This window comes from Ctenopharyngodon idella, chromosome 9, assembly GCF_019924925.1.
Source record: "Ctenopharyngodon idella isolate HZGC_01 chromosome 9, HZGC01, whole genome shotgun sequence".
In the NCBI taxonomy this organism is placed as follows: domain Eukaryota; kingdom Metazoa; phylum Chordata; class Actinopteri; order Cypriniformes; family Xenocyprididae; genus Ctenopharyngodon; species Ctenopharyngodon idella.
This window is the reverse complement of record NC_067228.1, coordinates 26,953,207-26,972,869: the sequence shown is the minus strand read 5'-3', so window position 1 is coordinate 26,972,869 and position 19,663 is coordinate 26,953,207. Positions and strand designations below refer to the sequence as shown.

The window sequence follows — 19,663 nt, the reverse complement described above, 5'->3', positions numbered from 1 at the left end:
TCTGGCCACTGTGAAGGACTTGTATCTGTCATTCCCAAGATGAATTGATGCTGTATTGGCCACAAAAGGAGGGCTTACACCATACTAATAAATTACTGTGGTCTAAAACCAGACGTCATAAGAGGGGTAATACGTCAGTCAAAAAAAACAGAGCTTGCAATGCCAGTTGCTTGTCAACAGAGGTTGCCAAAAACACATTGAAACCGTATTTTGCGTATTTAACTCAAATGTCTCTTTCTTTTACTTGTGTAGCCTATTAATAGCTTGTAGGGCTGTCAAATCGATTTATCACTATTAGTCACATCTAACATAAAAGTCTGTGTTTATATAATATATGTGTGTGTACATATATATGTGTGTGTATGTGGGGGGGTCATATACACACAGAATAATCTCGATAAATCGATTTGACAGCACTAATATATATTTATGTTTCATGCCCAGAGGAAACTTTTGTTACTCTACATGCACACGTTGTGCATCTACATACGAACCTTCTATTTACTGTAATAGTTTGTAATGCCTTAGAAGTTTAAAGCATTGTGTTGGTATCTACAGTTTGTAGGCCTGGGACGACAGACCTTTGGAAAAATTTGAATCATACATTTATATGGACTGTATATGATGTAGCCTATATGATGAGTCAAATTTACAAAAACAATTCATCATATCTTTCTGAGTTTTATTTTGCATTCACGCCATGTTATAATTACCGTAAATACAAGATAACAACAAGCGACGTTATATTCTTCACGTCCTCATACTCGGAATTTTGTGTTTATTTAGCAACACTGTCAATGCCAAAATAAATCTGCATCAGCCACGTGTGTCAGGGTTATATCTGTTTATAGTTTGTTTTTTATCTGTTTGCCTGTTCTGTTGTAGTCTGTGTTTCTTAGTTGTATTCTAGGTTGTTAATTAGTCCTGTCCTTGTTTGTTTCCTTGGTTACTGGTTTGATTAGAGTTCTTGTTTCAGGTGTGTCTAGTTAGTTTCTCCCTTTGTTTGCCTTGTATATATACCCTGGGTTTTCCCTTAGTCTCTGTCGGTTCTCGTTTGTGTTTTGATGTGGTTACTCTTATGTTTCTCCTGGATATCCGTAATTAAAGTCTACCTTTCTGCATTTCTCCTCGTCGTGCGAGTTTATACACCATGTCACGTAACAACGTGGTCGAAGCTCTCTGAAAATTCTGAGTTTACAAGTTGTAATTACAAGTTCTATGAGGATGTGAATGCTTTTTTACAAGTCAGAATCGTAATTGAATGTAATTGTATGCCGCCTCCATGTGCTGTGTGTTGTGGGTCTCCCTCGGTAGAAATCGCATTCAGGGGAGGAGAAATGGGAACGCGGGGGCACCGCGATGCGACCGCAAAGGGCACTTTCACTTTCGCAATCAAAGGCGCAGGGGCTCAAGCCATTTTTGCTAAAATCCGATGGCTCAGTGAGGCTTCCATTGAGAGAAAGTTAATTTAGACTTTCAAACGCCCAGAAACAAACTAAAAACATATTTAAAACAGTTCATGTGACTACAGTGGTTCAACCTTAATGTTATGAAGCGACGAGAATAATTTTTGTGCGCAAAAAAAACAAAACAACGACTTTATTCAACAGTATATAGTGAAGGGCGATTTCAAAACACTGCTTCATGAAGCTTCGATGCTTTAACGAATCTTTTGTTTCGAATCAGTGGTCAAGTCATGTGATTTCAGTAAACGAGGCTTCGTTACTTCATAAGGCAGGAACACACCAAGCCGACGCCGACGAACTAGTGGCAACAAAAGCAGACTGCGGGGTTGGCTCACACTGCTTCATGAAGCGTCTGGGTCCAAAGTTGCCCTGACACACCAAACCGACGCTCAACAGCCAACGGCCCAAGTAGCATGTCCGTTCTGCGCCTGCGTAAGATGAAATGCCTTTCCGTACCAGCAGGTGGCAGTAGCAGATGGCCCGATTAACAATATCCGACGGCGATTCAACATGCCGAATCGGCTGAAAAAAAGCAGACGAGGACTAACTTCAGCCGACGGTGCGGAACACACTGAGAAAGCTTAGTCGGCCGACGAACAAAAACTACCCAACGGCCGACCGTCGGCTTGGTGTGTTCCTGCCTATAAGTGTTTCGAAATTTCAATGGTTCACGTGACTTTGGCAGTTTGATACATGCTCCGAACCACTGATTCGAAACAAAAGATTCGTAAAGCTTCGAAGCTTCATGAAGCAGTGTTTTGAAATCGTCCTTCACCAGATATTGTTAAATAAAGTCGTTATTTAGTTTTTTTGGCACACAAAAAGTATTCTCATCGCTTCATAACATTAAGGTTGAACCACTGTAGTCACATGAACTGTTTTAAATATGTTTTTAGTACCTTTCTGGACGTTTGAAAGTCTAAGTTAACTTGCTCTCAATGCAGGCCTCACGAGCCATCGGATTTTTATCAAAAATATCTTAATTTGTGTTCCGAAGATGAACGAAGATCTTACAGGTGTGGAACGACATGAGGGTGAGTAATTAAAGACAGAATTTTCATATTTAGGTGAACTAACCCTTTAAGCAAAAAATATCTGTAGCCATTTGAAATTAGAGATAACCACTGCATTTTAATCACAATCCAAACAAAGATGTTACATACATGTAGCATGAGCAGTTGTTTTTGATTTGAATTAGATTGTATAATTTCAAGATTTAAAGCAAAAACAGAATGGTGTGACTTTAGATTTGTGAAATTATTCTAGACACCTGCACTGACTGACTGAATGAAAATGCAAATTCACTAGGTGGCGCTTATGGTACAGCAGCAGTTTCTTTGAAAACACTACTTTATACAGAGGCAAGAAGAAAATAAAATTCCATCATAACTTTTATGAAGACAGTCAGTTCCTTTTCAAGAGATCCGTTCATATAAACCCCCATCCCTAATGCAATATTTATATTTTTCTCTCTATATTTCAAGCATCGCGAACTGTGAGCTTACTGTGCCTGGTACAGTTTCTCCCCTCAGGCATGTTTAAAGTGTATTGCACGCCCAACTCGAAAACTCGGGTATCATCAGTTTCCCATTATTAAATGCAACTTAAGAAAGGGGCGCATGTCCAATTTCTGACCTTGAAACTCGTAATTACGATTATTCCTATAGCATGGGAAGGCAGAATTATGGTAATTCCGACATAGTGGGAACGCAGCTTTGTTTCAGGAGCATGAATCAGCACATACTATAAAATGTTTCCTTCAAAACCTTGGTATTCACTGCAAATAAGAGTGGTAATAAAATGTACAATAGTAGTTTGGGGCATTATTTGGGCATTATGGCATCATTGTGGGAGAATGTGGTTGTTCCCCCCTTGGTGGAAATCACGAGGGCCCCCCGAAAGACTGGTGCCCCTCAAGCAACGTCATATACTGAAGACTTTGATTACTATAAACAGACTGTTTTAGGCTACCTTTTTTCACTGTCCTTTGTCCGCTTGAAGTGGAAGTCACATTAGGTGCGTTTACGCCATGTTGCAATTACCGTAGTTACAAGATTTTAACTTGTAAAAAGCGTTTGCGTAATTACAACTTGTAAGCTGGGAATATTCTGAGAGCTCTACTTTTGTACCATGTGACCACTGTACCACCTGACTGCTGCAGATTAATTTAAGCATTGATAGTGTTGCCATAAAAACGCATAATTCCCAGTCCGTAGAACGTGTTGTCATCTCGAAAATACGGTAATTACGACATGGCGTGAACGCAGCAATAATACTTGTAGATAACAACAAATATATTTCGCCCTCTGCCTGAAAAAAAAAAAAAACGCCAAAGCGGTAACTTCTCTCCACCTTGTCTATAAGCAAAGACTAAAGCAATTTAATATGTATTATAACGATTGTGAAATAAAAAAATCTATTTCAAAATCAGAAAAAAACTGAGTTAAGTGAATCAGTTTTTCCCCACCCTTTACAGTTTATGACATTGTTGAGATCTCTTTTAATCAATGGTGGAACTCGGTCCCCCCTTGAAATTCACTCCCCCTCCAAATTTCCAGCCCCGCTTTTAATAGAAGAGATACTACATTGAGCTCTTTTGTGTTTTCTCTTGCTATATGAGAAAAACTTAATTTTTCTAACACACTCTGATAGATAGTGAAAGTGAATGACTTATTATTATGATACAATTTCATAAAATACAGAACCATAAACGATGTGAGAACAATAAACCTCAATAAACCTGTGGCTGTTTTTTTTTTTTTTTTTTTTTTTTCTTTTTAACAGCTTGTGGTTAGGTTAGCCTGCAAATGCTTCCAACCTCTGCTGGCAGAGAACTTGCTCTAATGGAGGCTCTTGCCTGTTCTCGTGATAGACTGAAGCAGAGGTGGTGAGATACATGCTCACACATTCACAACTGAAAGTACCTCCTCCATTACACTGCATTTCGCCGCAGATGATCTGATTTGCCGTAAATGACACAGTCTTCACAGAAACATTTTAGTTGATTGTTTGTTTGTGGCTTGTGCTCTTAACTTTGCACACATTCAATATGTGTTTGTGTGGGTGTGTGTTAAAAGAGAGAGAAACATGGCAGATTTACCAACAAACATTATTTACTCAACACATTATATTAAACATAATAAAGCATCTTGTTTGGAAATTCAAATTCCTACTTCAGAAAATGTACCATGTTTCCAACAATGACTGTGCTAAGATATCAAAGTCTTACATTCAAAAGTCAAATATTTCAATATAAGCTCAAACATTTCTCATCAAATTCTTCCAGGACCAAATGATCTGAGTTGCTATCCAAATGATTTTTGATTTACTATTCATTACAAAACTAAGTTGATACTTAAATGAAACATAAAGATGTACTATGAAACAGCAACCTCTGAGCAATATATTTTCCTCTGGCCCACTTTAGCACAGGTGATTTCTGGGAAGATTCCTCAGATTGTGCAAATGTGAGTTGCTCATGGCATACAGAAGAAAGGTGTATTTACAGTATCTCACAGAAGTGAGTACACCCCTCACATTTTTGCAAATATTTTATTATATCTTTTCATGTGACAACACTGAAGAAATGACACTTTGCTTCAATGTAAAGTAGCGAGTGTACAGCTTGTATAACAGTGTAAATTTGCTGTCCCCTCAAAATAACTCAACACAGCCATTAATGTCTAAACCACTGGCCTCAAAAAGTGAGTACACCCCTAAGTAAAAATGTCCAAATTGGGCCCAATTAGCCATTTTCTCTCCCCGGTGTCATGTGACTCGTTAGTGTTACAAGGTCTCAAGTGTGAATGGGGAGCAGGTGTGTTAAATTTGGTGTTACCGCCAGAGATTGTATACTATAGGGAGATGAGAGGGTCTGTATCTCTTACCATTGGAGAAAGCATAACGGCTAACTTAATCACGTGTGGAACCTCTCAGCCTATCGTGTAATGGTAGTGACATCAGTCACAACATTCCCTAGTCTGCCTTCTCTTAAAAAAATACATTTTTATCAAGCTAAATCTACATATAGTTCCTAACGAAAGTATTGTTTAGTGTAAAACATGCTGAAGATTAGCAAACAGGCTGTCGATTAACTAAATGATTAGCTATTCCCCCACAAAAGCTGTTTAATCAGCATAGTGAAGCCTCTCATCCATTGACATCCATTCAAAAACGGCCTCTTATCTACTTCCCTGCGTACCGCCAGAGGTGGAGCGTTAGCATTAGCCGTTACGCTTTTTTGGCTAAAGGTTGCAGGCTTGCCTTCCAGTGGCTTTGTTATTGCTCTCACTCTCTCATACTGGTCACTGGAAGTTCAACATGGCACCTCATGGCAAAGAACTCTCTGAGGATCTGAAGAAAAGAATTGTTGCTCTACATAAAGATGGCGTAGGCTATAAGAAGATTGCCAAGACCCTGAAACTGAGCTGCAGCACGGTGGCCAAGACCATACAGCGGTTTAACAGGACAGGTTCCACTCAGAACAGGCCTCGCCATGGTCGACCAAAGAAGTTGAGTGCAGGTGCTCAGCGTCATATCCAGAGGTTGTGTTTGGGAAACAGACGTATGAGTGCTGCCAGCATTGCTGCAGAGGTTGAAGGGGTGGGGGGTCAGCCTGTCAGTGCTCAGACCATACGCCGCACACTGCATCAAATTGGTCTACATGGCTGTCGTCCCAGAAGGAAGCCTCTTCTAAAGATGATGCACAAGAAAGCCCGCAAACAGTTTGCTGAAGACAAGCAGACTAAGGACATGGATTACTGGAACCATGTCCTGTGGTCTGATGAGACCAAGATAAACTTATGTGGTTCAGATGGTGTCAAGTGTGTGTGGCAACCAGGTGAGGAGTGCAAAGACAAGTGTGTCTTGCCTACAGTCAAGCATGGTGGTGGGAGTGTCATGGTCTGGGGCTGCATGAGTTCTGCCGGCTCTGGGGAGCTACAGTTCAGTGAGAGAACCATGAATGCCAACATGTACTGTGACATACTGAAGCAGAGCATGATCCCCTCCCTTTGGAGACTGGGCCGCAGGACAGTATTCCAACATGATAACGACCCCAAACACACCTCCAAGACGACCACTGCCTTGCTAAAGAAGCTGAGGGTACCTAAACCCTATTGAGCATCTGTGGGGCATCCTCAAACAGAAGGTGAAGGAGTGCAAGGTCTCTAACATCCACCAGCTCCGTGATGTCGTCTTGGAGGAGTGGAAGAGGACTCCAGTGGCAACCTGTGAAGTTCTGGTGAACTCCATGCCCAAGAGGGTTAAGGCAGTGCTGGAAAATAATGGTGGCCACACAAAATATTGACACTTTCACTTAGGGGTGTACTCACTTTTGTGGCCAGCGGTTTAGACATTAATGGCTGTGTGTTGAGTTATTTTGAGGGGACAGCAAATTTACACTGTTATACAAGTTGTACACTCACTATTTTACATTGTAGCAAGTGTCATTTCTTCAGTGTTGTCACATGAAAAGATATAATAAAATATTTACAAAAATGTGAGGGGTGTACTCACTTCTGTGAGATACTGTATGTGTGTCTCCAAAGTATAAGTTGTCTACATTAAAGTTTATTTACTAAAGCATCTCCAACACTGATATTGTTCTGATTACACAAGTTCAGTAATATATATACCATCATATCTTGTGTGGCCACTAAAATTGACCAAACTCAAATTTAAAACCACTGTATGGAGACGTAGAAGACCACAGTTGTTCATTCAGGTCTGAAATGAGGAAAACCACAATAAAGGGCATATATAGTCTCATATTATATTTTACTTTAAACAGATTCCCAGTTGAACTTCCTCAGCCAGTTGCTGCCAGCTCATTCTCAAACATTTCCAGGGTGATGACTGTTCTTGCCAAACTAATAATAACCCCACTAATAATAAGTGGAATTGTTCAAATGTGGATTTTTTTAGTAAGCATTGGGCTCACAGGATCAAGTTGTTTGGTTAAAGCTCTTTTTAAAGCTAATTTATACATTCAGCAGAGAGGTAAACAAAGAACAGTTGGGTGTTTGTGTGAAGGGAATGTGTTGATAATGTAGGTTTTGAAATATGTCAGCAGATAAAGGCCATTTTTGACTGCATTGCAGATTGCAAAGAGCGTGTGCTTTCTAATCTATAGCACATCATCAGACGTCTTACCACACCAACACATTTGATCTGACAACGGCTAATATCCATGTGTGATTGGAGGGGGGCATGGCTAACCACATCCTGTGTGACTGCATCTGTCTGAACTATGCACAACATCTGCACAAGAATTAACTGACTATGCTGTTTTTCATAACCTCATTTAACATGCAAGGATTGTCCACTAACTGAAATTGTGCTACATAATTATACACCTAAACTTCACGAAAATTCAACCTAGTGAGATGTGAAAAATACTGAAATTAGTCAAATCAATACACTATATTATTATAGCACAATGGTCCAGTATGTTGAGAAATATATATATTTTATTGTGAAGATTATAAATATTTAAATTATATATATAATATTTAATTCAACATTACTATTCTATTCTCTAACTATTCTCCCCCCACCCCCGACCAATGTTGTTTTGGACCACACTGACTTTAATAGCTTGGGCAAAATATCTTCTTTTATGTTCAATGGAAGAAAGAAGGTCATACACACGTGGGACAACATGAAGGTTAATAACGCAATCTTCTTTTTTGGTGAACTGTCCCTTTAATTTATCACATTGATCACTGGAATACTAAATGCTTATTTTATTGAACAATCAAAGAGTTTTGTGCAAACTAAACTGGATATTTCACTATTGGCCATGGCAACATACTGGCACTACTTTACATTTACATTTACATTTACATTTAGTCACTTAGCAGACCCTTTTCTCCAAAGCGACTTACAAATGAGAATAGTAGAAGCAATCAAATCAACATGAGTACAACAGTATGTAAGTGCCGTGTCAAGTCACAGTTTCATCAGTAAAGTGTTCGTAGCAAGGGTTTCTTTTTTCTTTTCTTTTTTTTTTTAAATATACACAAATAGATGGAGAAAGAGAATAGAAAATCGAAAAAGAAAAGTAAAATAAAAAGTGCTAATATTGCTGGGTCAAGTGTTGATGAAAAAAAAAACTTTAAAGTAACTTTAATTACTTTAATAAAGTAATAATGCTTTAATAATAATAATAATAATTTAATAACCCCATATATATTCTTGCTCTTTTCATTTCAACACAAATTGGTGCCATCTTGAATCTCAAGAGGTTAGACTAGTGACAGTTGTAAAATTGACCTTGGACAACTTGTATTCATATCATAAACATAATACGTTAGAGGCCTAAAAACATGGATAAAAAGTTGAGATGGCTAAAACATTGGGGAACTGTGAGAGTCAGCTGGGTTAGAAAAAAAACAACTAAAATAGAAGAAACATTTTTAATACCGTCATACAGTATTTTTTTTTTTTTTTTTTTTTTTCTAAGCCACTTGTTTTCTTTGTTGAAATGGCCTTTTACTTACAGGAAGCTGTAAGATATGATCTAAAGCCGCCCTTGCATTGTCACCTTTCTCCCCCTAGTGAGAATCCTTCAGATCAGATTCATGAAACAGTAAATAGTCTCTGCTTATTCACCATACTAAAAAGAATGAATGTATGAATATATCCACACAAAACAACTGACCGCCAGTACATCTGAAAAAAAACAAAAAAAAAAACATAAAAGGTTTTCTTGGGCTAATCCACGTATATAGTTTATAACCTTTTAGTGTACAAATATTGGTAATTTTAACCTTGTGCTCATAGTTTTGATCTAGCTGAAAATGTAAACACACCCAAAAGCTCAAACTGGATCCGACAGTTCCACATACGCATATGATTGGAACTCCAGGCAACTGCTGTTCTTCACTGGAAATGAATGACATTTAGGTTATTTACATCTGGGATTAAGATGCGTTTTGGTTGATAGGATCACAAGTGGACGACGCTAAATACATGTGTAAATGGGGTAGGGCTGTCAGTAATGATTATTTTGGTAATCGAGTAATCGATCGATTATTTTGATGATTAATTGAGTAATCGGATTTTTTTGTGGAAATAAAAATAGAAAATGCATTATGTATTATAAAAAAAATGCCTGCAGAGGGCGCCAACGGCCTAGTGGTTGTTGTTGTTACACAGAAGATCAAATCCTTAATATTGGCCAAATGTTTACTTAATCTTTAATATTTGCCCACTTCTTTATGATGTAAATGTTACAGCCACTGTAATTTCAGAACATGTGGACATCAAAACATGCAAACTCAGAGCGAGGGTTTAAACTTCTATTTTGAAATTGCGATGAACAGTTTGCATATTTAGAAATATGTATTCTCCAACCCGATCTCACGGCAATTTGTACGTATTTTACAAGGTGGCTAATTTGTACAAATTCATACGACCTCACTTGTATGAATTCATATGTTTTTTTTGCTAAATCGGAATGCGCTACTTCCGATATTTTCCCGGTTACTGGCAAATTGCAATCGAGGATTTTTAAAAATCGAGTATTCAAATTGAATCAAGGAATCTGGACAGCCTTAAAATGGGGTCTAAAAGATTTTTAGCTTGTCCACTTTTGACCACTTCCAGAGACGTCGAAAACTCATTCGACCATGGATTGGTTTCGTGGTGTAAACGCTCATGTGGTCGAATGCATTTGAACAACCACAAAAGACTGCCTACTCTCTGCCTAAACATTAAAGGGTTAGTTCACCCAAAAATGAAAATTCTGTCATGTATTACTCACCCTCACGGTGTTCCACACCCGTAAGACCTTCGTTAATCTTCGGAACGCAAATTAAGATATTTTTGTTGAAATCCGATGGCTCAGTGAGGCCTCCATAGCCAGCAATGACATTTCCTCTCTCAAGATCCATTAATGTACTAAAAACATATTTAAATCAGTTCATGTGAGTACAGTGGTTGAATATTAATATTATAAAGCGACGAGAATATTTTCAAAATTACCAAAAAAAAACCAAATAACGACTTATATAGTGATGGCCGATTTCAAAACACTGTGTCATGAAGCTTCGGAGCGTTATGAATCAGCGTGTCGAATCAGCGGATCGGAGCGCCAAAGTCATGTGATTTCAGCAGTTTGGCGGTTTGACACGCGATCCGAATCATGATTCAATACGCTGATTCATAATGCTCCGAAGCTTCCTGAAGCAGTTTTTTGAAATCCGCCATCACTATAATAAGTCGTTATTTTGTTTTTTTGGTGCACCAAAAATATTCTCGTCGCTTTATAATATTAATATTGAACCACTGTACTGATTTAAATATGTTTTTAGTACAATAATGGATCTTGAGAGAGGAAATGCCATTGCTGGCTATGCAGGCCTCACTGAGCCATCGGATTTCAACAAAAATATCTTAATTTGTGTTCCGAAGATTAACGAAGGTCTTACGGGTGTGGAACGGCATGAGGGTGAGTAATAAATGACATTATTTTCATTTTTGGGTGAACTAACCCTTTAACATTAACATGTAAACATTATGTGAAGCAAGCCAGTGTAATGGAGGCCAGCTAGTAGACGCTGTGCGAGTAAACCTCACTCCCCTGATCTCAAGAGATGGTCTAGTGATTGACACTAGAGGTGGCAGCCTTTAGCCTCCTTGTTAGAGTGTCCGACTTCCACGTCGGAGACCCAGGTTTGAGGCCCACGCAGAGCGTGGCAAGTAGGACCTGGGTGAGGGGTTACACCAGCCAGACAGGATTTAAACTTTGTCGACCTAAGTTTGGTTTGAAGACAAAAAATGTAATAAGCACAATGTTCTCTCGCCATTCCTGATTTCTAACACACACTCACTGCGTTCAGTGTGGTCTTGTGGCTGTCAGAGCACAAAAGAAAGCTGCTCTACGTATGTTTTTCCGTCGTCTTCGTCGTGTTCATAAGTAAATTGCGTGAGCTTATTTTGGGCATTAGATCAAAAGATCTGAAAAAAAAAACATACATTTACCCACTAATGGACCCTTCCCTCAAAGAAATCAGGACAGAAGTGGTTGAAAGTGGACAAAAGAGACGGATTAAAATACCAGGTGTAAACAGGAATGTGTCTGCCTTGTCTCCTTGTGATCCGATCGACCAAAATGCATCTTAATACCAGGTGTAAACAGGGCCTTAGTCTGTCATTTGTCAGAGATAGTGGGGGAAAGAATAAATTGAAATGATCCAAATAGCCTTTTCATCTCTCTTTTGAATCGTAGATTACAGCAGGAGTAAGGTCACATTACTATAATCATTCTACCAGCTAGATAAAACAACAAAATTAGACAATAAATATCACCATCAACAAACACATCACACACTACCAAACTGCAATCTTCTTGCACTAAGAAACGTTTTCACATGACTGCCGTGGTTAACAAGACAGGAAGTCAGCATTTTCATGTGGGAGAAGAGTATGAAATGATAAAAAAATGGAGGAGTGTACAACAGCGTCACACTGCTGAAGGAAACAAAAGGAGGAGAACTCAGACAAGGGAAAGAGAGAATGAGTGAAGTTTGATAAACAGCTCCTCAAATCAGCATGTATTACTGTATTCTTAAGACCTTGATAAATTCAGTCTAAGTTCATAGTAAAGACAAAGAATGTATGACATTTCAGTTCTTTTGAAAAAGGTACTTTGACTACAAGTGCGCATAACCCGAGAGAACAGACAAAAAAGTACATTTAAAGGTGAGCGAAGAGGAGTCTGATCAGAGATTTGTACTGTAGCAATGGCGAACAGTCAGACATTGATGGTTCTCGTCCTCCTAAGTATCTTTATGACAAGAAGTCACTCAAAAGGTGAGTGTACATACATTTTTATTGATACTCTTTAGATCTCGCTGTACGTAGATGGTTTGGCCTTCAGGTCTAATATCTTCTTAGTCTAGCATAGTTTGCAGATGCCACTTGACTTGATATTTTATTTCTAATGGACTTGATATTTTATTTCTGGAGGAATTCAATTTATACATTTATAAGTGTCCCAAAATACTTTTTGGGTATTTTCTTAAAGGTGAAATCTTGGCATTGTTTGAATCAGTTAGACAAAGTATACTGAAAGTGTGAAGTGAATCATTGTGGCTTAACTGTTGATCAACTGAGAAAAAGTTTACTTTTATATCCTTCCACTTAAAATGCAAAGACATTAACGGTGTACTTATATTGTAAATGTACTTCAGTAGAGCTCATAATGGATGTGCAGCAGAATGAGAAAACTGTTATATCACGTGCATGTGAAGGCTTTGTGTTTGTTTCTAAATGTGTTTGTTGCTATTTTGAGAGGACATGCCATGACGAAGCGCTCTTCCTCTCAGGGGGGGATTCTTAGGGGGAGATGAGTTGTTGAGGTTTTTGAGGCTGACAGAAGCATCTGAAAAGAAACTGTAAATGTAGAACAGTAAATTTTGTTGTTTGGAACCAAGTGACATTTGTGATGTGACTTTTTACATAATGCCACTGGATGTGGTAGATGGGGTGGTATGGCAGTCGTTGCTTTAGGCCAGGTGTTCAAACTGCATGTTATTCAGAATTAGGTCTCTTTCCTCTTGTGCTACAATAATAACAGCAGATGTTTGCCTAATCTTTGGACAAAACTGTACACCTCTGACTAACATTAACAAGAAATATGACTAGTAAATGTACTAAACCTTCAATATCCCACACTTACTAATGTAATGTAACGGAAATTAACTGGAATACTCACATGAGCGAATGATTCTGTTTCCATGTGCTTCGGCTCACATTAACCTGTCACTAACATGCTGTGCACTAATTGTCCTAGGAGATCAAGACAATGTATCACATCAGAATCAAGATTCTGTGATTGAAAAACTGACAGGTCAGACAAAACACTTTTATAATTTACTCTTTTTCATTTATAAATAAACTGGCACTTTTCATGAATAGGGTACAAGAACACAAAACTCAATTGACCTTAAGAAAACATTGATTGTCAAACTGTTGATAGAATTTTGTAGAATCGCCATTTTACGGGGGAATACGTACATTAGATGTTTCTAAACTAGCTGCTTTTCCTGTTGAGATAATAACTCAACATCACATCTAACATAGTTATAAAAAAACATGGGATTTGTGCTTCTAATGTTTTTTTAAAAAAAACATACGAAGTCTTGAATAGTATCGAGTGAACTCTACTGATGGAAAGTGCCAGCTGTGTTACATCTATTGTAAAAATAGAGCCGCTGTGTGTGTTGTAACTATTTTTAGAGTTAAAAAAAGGAAATGACACACCAAAGGATAAAACTAGTTTGGCATGGCAGGGAGAGATAAGTTCAGTGTATAGAGAGGGGGAAAATATGACAAAATGTGTCATAATACCCCAGTTTTACACTTCTTGTCAAAAGTTTGAAATAATAATTTTTTTATGTTTTTGAAAGAAGTATCTTATGCTCACCACGGCTGAATTTTTTGATTAAAAATAAAAAATACAGTAAAAAGGTGATGTACTACGGTATTGTTAACATAACTGTTTTATTTGTATATATTTTAAATTGTAATTTACTTCTGTAAAATCTTTCTAATATGCTGATTTGGTGCTCATTTATTGTTGATACTCAATTATTAATAATGGTCCTTACTATAAGAACAGTTGAAAACAGTTTTCGAAAATTTAAAAGAACAGCATTTATTTGAAATAGAAATCTTTCACAACATTATAAATGTCTTCACTGTCCGTTTTGATTAATTTAATACCTCCTTAAAATAGCAAAAGTATGATTATTATTATTATTATTTTTTTTTTTTTTTTTAAATCTTACTTTTGAATGGTAGTGTATCACAGTTTACCCAAATACAATATTAAGCAGCACAACAGTTTTCAACATTGATAATAATAATAAATGTTTCTTGAGCATCAATTTAGCATATTAGAATGATTTCTGAAGGATCATGTGACACTGAAGACTGAGGAATGATGCTGAAAACTCAGCTTTGCATCACAGGAATAAATTTCACTTATATATTAAAACATAAATATATTAAAACATTTTTTTTTAATTGTAAAACCATTTCACAATATTACTATTTTTTTTTTTATCAAATAAACGCAGCCTTGGTGAACATAAGAGACTTTTTAGCATTAAAAATATTAATTATTTCAGACTTTTGACCAGTAGTGTACAATTATATATTTGAATTATATTTGAATTTATTTAAATTATATTCATTTAGTATAATTTAATTTACATTAATATATGTTAAATGCAGATCATATTTTTATTTATTTATTTAGTAAACAGACATTTTACTCTTATCCAATATTACTATCTAATTTTGTACAATTCAATTTTTTTTTTTTCTTCCAGTTTTCAAAGAGCAGATCTTTGTGGTGGGCAACGATGTCACTTTATGGTGTACCGATAATGCCACTGATGTCAAATTGAATGAATTCATTTATGTTGTGTGGAACATGAGCATGCAAGGCAAAAAATGTTATCTTGGTTTGTCACACAAACGGGACGACACTTGTAATGATGGAAAGAAGCTGAACAACACTTCATTTTCCTTATTCATTCCCAATATTTCAATGGAAGATGAAGGATATTACTTATGTGATTTATCATATAAAGGAGGAAGCAATGCTGTAAATATCTCTGTAAGCGGTGAGTACAAGCAGAATTTATTGTAAAAATATTGCAAAAACTGTGAAAATGTTTTAAATCAGAGGTTAGGTATAATTCCACTAACTAATCACTAACCATCAATGTTACCTAGTTTCATTTAGTGATAGACTACTTACATCTCTCTGTTTCAACTCTCTCTTTCATCATGAGCCAGTGAAGAATTCAATTCATTATACAAAAAAAAAAAAAATTGTATTTAGAGTTAGCAATGAAGACAATAGTATTTAACTGATATCACACCGATATTCAAATTAAATAAAGTTGTTTTTTTTTAGTTACTCGCCTGGAAACTCAGCTGGACAGTGAAAATGGACAGAGGATTGCTGTCTGTAAGGCCACATATAAAAAGACGCAACCCACTCTTCATTGGGAACCTGCCTTGAACTTTTCCTTCAATAACACTTCTGTCAAGAAGGTTGACACATTTTTCATTATGGAGAATCGCGTACATCTGCCTGAATATGTGACCATCAGTAACATCACTTGTGTGGCCTCATACCTCTCTGTGTCCGGCTCTGTGCAGCATAAGAGCACACTTGATCTTACAACACAAGGTGAATTTTACACACACTGTATTTCAAAAGGAACTGACAGTTGTTTTCTTAAGTGGAACAGTAGTAAATTCTGTTTTGAAGTTTGACACAACAGTGTCAAATATATCAGCTTTAAATGAAATATGAGACATATGATGAGTAAAGTAAACAGTTACATGTAAATATTATATATATACATCAATACAACATTTCATATGTGATGAAAATGATCATGACCATCAGAAAAAAAGAGATAATTCTAATTTTATGCATGTATATACATTGTTGGACATGTTATCGGACAAATAAACCAGTGAGAGTGTGAAAAGTATTTAGGAGAGATAACTTTCTAAAAGTCCACAGGGTCAAATTTGCAAATATTTTGCAAAGAAACACCCTTTGATGAAATATGGAGCAAATTTGACCTCATTTAGTACAGTGGCTTTTATTAAGAAGGAATCAGTTTTGACAATATGCTATTACAGACTTTACAATAAGGTTTCATTTGTTAACATTAGTTCATGAATTATTTAACATGAACTAACAATGATCAATACTTCTACAACATTTATTAATCTTAGTTAATACTAATTTTTACATTTACTAATACATGTTTTAAAAGTTGTATTAGTTAATGCACTGTGAACTAATATGAATAAACAATGAACGATTGTATTTTATAAACTAACATTAAGAAAGGTTAATAAATGCTGTAATAATGTTTCACTCATAGTCAGTTCAAGGTAACTAACGTGTTAACTAATTTTAACAAATGAGACCTTATTGTAAAGTAGGTAACACTTTACAATAAGGTTCATTTGTTAACATTAACTAACATGAATTGACCATGAGCAATACATTTGTTACAGTATTTATTAATCTTTGTTAACATTATTTAATAAAAATACAGCAGTTTATAGATTGTTCATGTTAGTTCAGAGAGCATTAACTAATGTTAACAAATACAACTCTTGATTTTAATAATGCATTAGTAAATGTTGAACTTAATATTAACAAAGATTAATAAATGCTGTATAAGTGCAGTTCATTATTAGTTCATGTTAACTAATGCAGTTAACTAATGTTAACTAATGAACCTTATTGTAAAGTGTTACTGTAAAGTGTTACAGACAATTAAATTTTTTTTTAACAAATGGGGGTGAAACAACATGTTTTATCCCCTTATATATCACGTATTAACATTTACACTTTATTTTACAGTGTTCTTGTTACACGTTACATGTACTTGCTTTAGTAATAACAGTAAATTATGCATTATTGCATGCAACTAACCTTAAACTAAACCCTAATCCTAACCCTAAATCAATTTCTCTATATCTACATGTTGTTATTTAATATCACTTAGTAAATGTGTAATTACACTGTAACAAGGACACCTTCAAATAAAATGTAACCCACGTAACATTAATTATTATTACAAATATTCATCTTCTCTCTTTTCAGATATACCAAACACAGGAAATTTTGGTACATTGGGTGGTTCATGGCAAATTATTGTCATTTCAATTGGTTTTGTTCTTTCAATTATTGCGTTTCTGGCCATTTACCTACTATGCAGAAAGCTAAAGCACATAAGGTGGGTTGTTTTACTGCCTTGATTCAGTGCTATTGAATCACTTTGCATGATATGATGATTAATGAATACAGCTGTCTCATCATTATCTATTTGTCTTTGTGTTCTCTTTAGTGCATTGAAGATGCTTTGCTGCAAATCCAAAATCTCACCACCAGCTGAAGACAAACCACCCCAGGTAACACATCTCTGTCAAACCCATTTTATTTCGTATACTGCACCAAACTCTATTATTCACTATGTAGGGTCCATTGTAAAAGCTCACTAAAGCGTATGTCTGTGTGTGTTTAGCCTGCTGATGTCGAAGAGGTGGAACCCTATGCAAGTTATATACAGCGAGTCAATTCCATCTACAACTCCTCAGCTGAACTCTTTAACGCCTGAGAGACACACTCACTTTTCATGATGAAACAGGATATCAGAAAAGTACTGAGAATTAAGAGAGCAAAGACATTTCTGTGGTCAAAATTGCACATGAAAAACAATACTAGTGGAAAAATAGTCATCTCAAGAGAGCATCCCCAAAGCAAACAGCGCCTGACTGAGGAACAAAAGTCACACTGAGTCAAATCATGACAGATGATGACACAGGAACATTTGTCTTAGTATGTGATGAGGAATGACTGGGACAACTTCAGCGTCAGTAATATCACTAATATGTAGATTTCTATAAGCCTGGTTAGATATTAATCATTTCAACAAAATGTTCCTTTCGCATTTGTACAGATATCTTTCCTTTCAGAGAGTAAAAGGTAATAAAAAATCTACCCATTGTCCACTAATAATACTAAAGTTTTTTCCTTGTAAAGAGAGGATATTTTACATATTGCACAGAATTTAAATCATGTAAATAAATGTTATTATTACTTCACATTTCAGTATTGCATATGTTCTTATTTGGTCTTTGAGTTTCATTAATCAACTCAACCTTCTCACATAAACACTCTTAAAAATAAAGGTTCCAAAAAGAGTTTTTTGTAGCAACCATTTTTGTGCCATTAAAAGAACATTTCACTAAACAGTTCTTAAAAGATCAGTTTTTCTCCAAGTGTGAAGAACATTTCAATAATCTAAAGAGATTATTGGCATTGATGGTTCCATAAAGAACCTTTAACATCCATGGAATCTTTCCATTGTACAAAAGGTTTTTTAATGTAGACAAACATCCTTTTTTACTTTTTGATTAATAAAATGTTCACACTAAGAAAAACGTAGCTCTTTTAAGAACTGTTTACTGAAAGGTTCTTTGGGGAACAAAAAATGGTTCTTCTGTGGCATCACAGTTAAAAAGGTTCCAAAAAGGTTTTTCTTTTTAAGTCTATAAAGAACCTTTTTATGGAATAGAAGGGTTCCATGGATGTTAAGGGTTCTTTATGGAACCAGCGATGACACTAGAACCTTTATTTTTAAGAGTGTAGAGCAGTTTTTTTTAACCAGTGATGTTGGTTGTAATCTGTAAAAATAGGCCTTTCTAACGGGCCACAAACGGTCAGTGTTAAATAGGGAGTATGTTACTTGTTACCGGCTTTTAACATATCCCCTTCAGTGTTACACACAAATGCAACATTGTGAGTTTTGTGGTCAGATAATGGCGAGTCAGACCCTTTGAGTCTTAGTCATTTGTCCCTTGAGGTGAAAATCTCACACTGTCCCCCTGATTAAGTGTGGTTCAGTGTTTAGTGGAACATTGTGGAAATTTAGGGGTAATCGTATACCTATCTGAATGCTTGTAACTGGAAACAAGAGGTACGCCCTCAGACACAAATACTCCTACAGAAACTGAAACTGGTGGGATGCCGATCACCTTCTTTTTTGCTTTTTTGTTTTTATCGTGGGATTCCCCAAGAACTATGACAGTGTTATTTTTCATTTGATCCAAATTTAGATCTTAAAGCTTTGTACCTTTGTCCCTCGATCTACTTCTACTATCACGCTCTACATAACATACAACATGAAAGCATATTGCTCCCTCTAGTGGTTGTTTATTGGTAGAATAATTTTATTGGAATCCCTATGAAAGCTATACATTACCAGGGTTGTAAAACACAAGCAAAAAGTAAATATTTGGTCATTGTGATTTTTTTTTAATTCTTAACGCTATTTATATATTTTGAAGAAACTTCTTGTGGCTACTTCTCACAATTTTTACTTCAGTGAATATTTCTCATTGTAGATTTATTTTTGAGAATTGATTCATGTACAGGTATCTTGGCTTTGTTTTTTGGACAGTTATTTGGACATTTCCATTATTGACTAAGAAAAAAAGATGATTCACTGAACACATGTCACGCTATATGGGGTAAGTTGATAACGTATTCCCCCAATACACAGTCCATTTTTGGCTTTTCAAAATTAAGTAAGGAATAATTAATGACAGGTTGTTGAATTCTCAGAAAATAATGCACACCC

At 36.1% G+C, this 19,663-nt stretch overlaps 1 protein-coding gene across 2 annotated transcripts; it reads left to right on the top strand.

Annotated features, from left to right (window-relative positions):
* The first annotated feature begins 11,956 nt into the window (after window positions 1-11,956).
* On the top strand, window positions 11,957-18,127 carry si:ch211-214p13.9 (cell surface glycoprotein CD200 receptor 1-A). Of its 2 annotated transcripts, XM_051906017.1 has the most exons (7): window positions 11,957-12,284; window positions 13,267-13,323; window positions 14,810-15,106; window positions 15,403-15,681; window positions 17,125-17,257; window positions 17,369-17,432; window positions 17,546-18,127. In XM_051906017.1, exons 1-7 carry the CDS (start codon window positions 12,215-12,217, stop codon window positions 17,636-17,638), a joined length of 993 nt encoding a protein of 330 aa, XP_051761977.1. In that variant the 5' UTR covers window positions 11,957-12,214; the 3' UTR covers window positions 17,639-18,127. The 2 variants fall into 2 exon arrangements, with proteins under 2 accessions (XP_051761977.1, XP_051761978.1); XM_051906018.1 differs by lacking the exon at window positions 13,267-13,323 and having other exon boundaries at window positions 11,959-12,284.
* The last annotated feature ends 1,536 nt before the right edge of the window (window positions 18,128-19,663 follow it).